At 57.4% G+C, this 5091-nt stretch overlaps 1 protein-coding gene across 1 annotated transcript; it reads right to left on the bottom strand.

Annotated features, from left to right (window-relative positions):
• Positions 1-516: 516 nt before the first annotated feature.
• Positions 517-2402, bottom strand: LOC120322889 (leucine-rich repeat extensin-like protein 5; the record flags this gene model as incomplete). The annotated part of the gene is made up of 3 exons (XM_039379403.1): positions 517-833; positions 1711-2093; positions 2194-2402. Coding segments are annotated over 3 exons (909 nt in total), but the record flags the coding sequence as incomplete, so codon positions are not given.
• Between the last annotated feature and the right edge of the window lie 2689 nt (positions 2403-5091).

Here is a 5091-nt window from a genome sequence, read left to right on the forward strand (position 1 = left end):
GGAGGAGGAGGAGGAGGAGGAGGAGGGAGGAAGGTCCTGGGGTAACGGTTGGGAGGAGGAGGAGGAAAGTCCCGGGATGACGGAGGAGGAGGAGGAGGGAGGAAGGCCCCGGGATAACGGGGAGGAGGAAGGTCCCGGGATGACGGAGGAGGAGGAGGAGGAGGAAGGCCCCGGGATAACGGGGAGGAGGAAGGTCCCGGGATGACGGAGGAGGAGGAGGAGGAGGAAGGCCCCGGGATAACGGGGAGGAGGAAGATCCCGGGATGACGGAGGAGGAAACTTTTTCCCGGGATAGTGAAGGAGGAGGAGGAGGAGGAGGAGGAGGGCGGGGGTGGATGAAGATCCCGGGATGACGGGGAGGAAAGGAATGGGAGTCCCGGGATGACGGAGGAAGAGGAAGGGGGAGGAAGGTCCCGAGTTAACGGGGAGCGGGAGGAGGAGGAGGAGGAGGAGGGAGGATGAAGGTCCCGGGAAGGAGGAGGAAGAGGAGGAGGAGGAGGAAGATCCCGAGTTAACGAGGAGCGGGAGGAGGAGGAGGAGGGAGGAAGGTCCCGGGTAACGGCTGGGAGGAGGAGGAGGAGGAGGAGGAGGAGGAGGGTGGATGAAGGTCCCGGGATGACGGGGAGGAAAGGAATGAAAGTCCCGGGATGACGGAGGAGGAGGAGGAGGAGGGCGGGGGTGGATGAAGGCTCCGGGATGACGGAGGAGGAAAAGTTTTTCCGGGGATAGCGGAGGAGGAGGAGGAGGAGGGCGGGGTGGGTGGATGAAGGTCCCGGGGGAACGGGAGGAGGAGGAGGAGGAGGAGGAGGAGGGGGGTGGATGAAGATCCCGGGATTACGGAGGAGGAGGAAGGTCGTGGGAAGGAGGAGGAGGAGGAAACTCCCGGGATGACGGGGAGGAGGAGGAGGGGGATGAAGGCTCTGGGGTGACGGAGGAGGAAAAGTTTTTCCCGGGATAGCGGAGGAGGAGGAGGAGGGCGGGGGTGGAGGGAGGAAGGTCCAGGGGGAACGGCGGGAGGAGGAGGAGGAGGAGGAGGGAGGAAGGTCCCGGGATGACGGGGAGGAAGGGAATGGAAGTCCCGGGATAGCGGAGGAGGAGGAGGAGGGGAAGGGGGATGAAGGCTCGGGGATGAAAAAGAAGAAGGAGGAGGAGGAGGGATAAGGGCTCGGGGATGAGGAGGAGAGGAGGAGGAGGTGGGGGGGGAGGAAGGATCGGGGATGGACGGAGGAGGAGGAAGAGAGGATGGGGGGGGGATGAAGGCTCGGGGATGACGGAGAGGGAGGAGGATGAGGAGGAGGAGGAAAGGGGGGGGGATGAAGCTCCTCCCCGGTATGACGGAGGAGGAGGAGGAGGAGGAGGAGGGGGGGGGGGATAAGGCTCCCTGGATGACTGAGAGTAAAGTTTTTTTCCGGGACGCGATTCCCGCCGACGCGCCCAGAAGGGGGAAGGGGAGAAACAAACGGGGAGGGGGAGGGGAGGGGATGGGGAGGGGCCATCCCAGACTGGGACAGCCCAGACTGGGACAGCCCAAACCCAAACTGGGAGAGCCCAAACTGGGAGTGGGACATCCCAAACTGGGAGAGGGAGAGCCCAAACTGGGACAGCCCAAACTGGGACTAGGAGATCCCAAACTGGGAGTGGGACAGCCCAAACTGGGAGAGGGAGAGCCCAGACTGGGACAGCCCAAACTGGGACTAGGAGATCCCAAACTGGGAGTGGGACATCCCAAACTGGGACTGGGAGAGCCCAAACTGGGACTGGGACATCCCAAACTGGGACTGGGAGAGCCCAAACTGGGAGTGGGACATCCCAAACTGGGACTGGGACATCCCAAACTGGGACTTGTAGACCCCAAACTGGGAGTGGGAGACCCCAAACTGGGAGTGGGAGACCCCAAACTGGGACTGGGAGATCCCAAACTGGGAGTGGGACATCCCAAACTGGGACTGGGACATCCCAAACTGGGAGTGGGACATCCCAAACTGGGACTGGGACATCCCAAACTGGGAGTGGGAGATCCCAAACTGGAAGTGGGAGAAACCAAACTGGGAGTGGGAGACCCCAGACTGGGAGTGGGAGATCCTAAACTGGGACTGGGACATCCCAAACTGGGACTGGGAGACCCCAAACTGGGAGTGGGACATCCCAAACTGGGACTGGGAGATCCCAAACTGGGAGTGGGAGACCCCAAACTGGAAGTGGGAGACTCCAAACTGGGACTGGGAGAAACCAAACTGGGAGTGGGAGACTCCAAACTGGGACTGGGAGATCCCAAACTGGGAGTGGGAGATCTCAAACTGGGACTGGGAGATCCCAAACTGGGAGTGGGAGATCCCAAACTGGGAGTGGGAGATCCCAAACTGGGAGTGGGAGATCCCAAACTGGGAGTGGGAGATCTCAAACTGGGAGTGGGAGAGTCCAAATTGGGAGTGGGAGACCCCAAACTGGGAGTGGGAGATCCCAAACTGGGATTGGGAGAGCCCAAACTGGGAGTGGGAGATCCCAAACTGGGACTGGGAGATCTCAAACTGGGAGTGGGAGATCTCAAACTGGGACTGGGAGACCGCCAAACGGGGAACTGGGAGATCTCAAACTGGGACTGGGAGACTCCAAACTGGGGCTGACACACCCCCCTAACCTGAGTCAGAAAAGGGGGCAAAGTGGGGCTGGAGTCGAAGGATCTTGCAGAATTCCCCGTAAATTCCGCCAAGATCAAGGAAGTTGAAAAGCTCGGCCAAGGAAGAGGAGTAAAAACATCCCCCAGAGGATGGAGAAACAGGAATGACCCTCCTGGATTCTCCCCAAATTGGGGACCACGCCCCCGACTCCGCCCAGACCCCGCCTGTTATGAATATTACAATCAGATGTTGCAATCGTGTGAATATTTATGTGAACGTCTTGCAATCACCTGTAGAAATGGTACAAAAACCTGGAAATCCACTGGAGAGGCAGAGCAGTTTTTGTCCAGCGCGAGCTGGCTGCTCTCCAGCGTCGCTCAATAAACACCTCGCTGCTTAAAGACTAAAAATTGTCTCTGAGCAGTTTCCTGCGCCTTCCTGGGGGCACATCTAAATATATTGGGTATTTATTGGCATCAATGCCTGGCGCAGGAACTGTCACTCGTTCCTCCTGCCCCAGGAGTAAAAGTGTATCAATATATCGATGACATTTTAGCCGCAGGAAATGAGATTTGGGTGCAAACAACGCAAACAGACATTGTCAGGCATCTCGAGGCCCTGGACTTGTGTGTCCCTCCTGAGAAGGTACAACCTCCTTCACAAGGGAGGAAAATTCCCGGGAATTTGGTGGAAGGGGGGAATGGTTTGTGTTCCCCCAGACGCACTCGCCTGCCCGGACCAACTTAAACCACCAGAGAACAAAAAAGGTTTGCGGGGTGCTTTGGGCCTGCTGGTTTTCTGGAGAAAGCACAGCCCTGATTTTTCAATAATTGCACAGCCCTGGCTGTGGGAAAAAAGCAAAGTGGGATTGGACCCCCCTTCCTAGTGAGGGGCCTCACCAGGCCTCACTAGGCCTCACCAGGCCTTACCAGGCCTCACTAGACCTCACCAGGCCTCACCAGGCCTTACCAGGCTTCACTAGGCCTCACCAGGCCTCACCAGATCTTACCAGGCCTCACTAGGCCTCACCAGGCCTCACCAGGCCTCACCAGGCCTCACCAGATCTTACCAGGCCTCACCAGGCCTCACCAGGCCTCACCAGGCCTCACCAGGCCTCACTAGGCCTCACTATATTGATTTAATATTGGGCCCTAAAAAGGGGGCCAGACAGACCTTTTTCTTTTCTTTTCCAGGTAACTGCCCCACGGAGAAAAAGTATTCAGAGCTGTGAATGAATAACCTCGGATTTGGACCGTGGTTCAGTTTGCTGGTAACTGTAGTTATATTTTGTTAGCTGTGTTTGTGTGGTTACTTACCTTGTACACGTGCTGAGCAGGACAGACTGTTAGAAGTGAAAATCAAAGGAACCTCGCCCGGGAGCAGGTCAAAGGGTTTGCAAAACTATGGAATCATACCCACCAGGGCCTATGTGTAACTCTACCCGAGTCTGCTGAACGAGGATTGCGATTTTTCTTATGATACCTTTGAATTTATCTTTTGTTTTTAACATGGCTGGTGTGACAGCCCCGTTGCCCCCACCTGAAAAGTGGACCAGCGAGACCAAGGGAGCCAAAATACTCTGGAAAGGTGTTCCTGCAGTGCATGGTCTTTACCAAACTTACCCCCCACCTCCTGATGTGGCTCAGGACTGGATGTCACGCACCTGTAGTGCTTTGGACCTTGTTTTCCCCCAGAGGCTGAGACAAGTGGTAGAACCCCAAGGGGTGGAAACCCCTGGAAGTTTTGAAGTTCTGCCCAATGGGTGCTCCTGCAGAAATGTCAACATTCCACAAGCTCAACGGAAGAGATGAGTTGTAGTTTGGTTGTTGAGGAGAGGTGGCCATGCTGTAGAGCCACAAGGAAGGGGCTCGGAGCCCCTCGGGGCCTCTGGGCCCTCCCAGCCCCCGGCTGGGGGGATTGCAGAGACTTGGAACAGTGTTAGACTGGGCTAAGTGTCTGTGGTTAAACCGGGAGGTGTTTTCTCCAAGCTGGGCAGTGGAGACAGAGCAGAAAGCAGAGACGCAGCGTCCAGAGACTGGCAGAGAGCCAGGACAGATAAGACCTGAACCGGAGGAGCAGCAGGAACAACCTGCAGCTCCGCAGAAAGGACTCCTGGAAGGAGAGCTGAGGAAAGGAGAGCCAGCAGCTGAGAGACAGAGTTCTGGGGGTGAGACTGATACCAGCCCCCCAAAACTCCCTTGAGACCTCCTGGAAGGAGGAAGATGATGGACTCTTACTTGAAAGAGCCTTGAAGTGCGACATGCACTGCAGAAAGGAGCTAGAGAGCTCCAAGAGGAATGCAGAGGGGGTGACCTCGGCTCCCCCCTCGCACTGCTGCCACGGTGGCAGCCTGAGAGACAGGGCACAGAGGCCCTGCAAGAGATACCAGACCGTCACGAAGACCCCCCTGTGTCTCGTGATATGACCGTGGTGATATGACCTTGTCTGGGCTTACGAAGCCCACGGAAGACCC

Source organism: Pipra filicauda, unplaced genomic scaffold (assembly GCF_003945595.2).
Source record: "Pipra filicauda isolate LSUMZ 115617 unplaced genomic scaffold, ASM394559v2 scaffold1665_size6689_pilon, whole genome shotgun sequence".
NCBI classification, from domain to species: Eukaryota; Metazoa; Chordata; class Aves; order Passeriformes; family Pipridae; genus Pipra; species Pipra filicauda.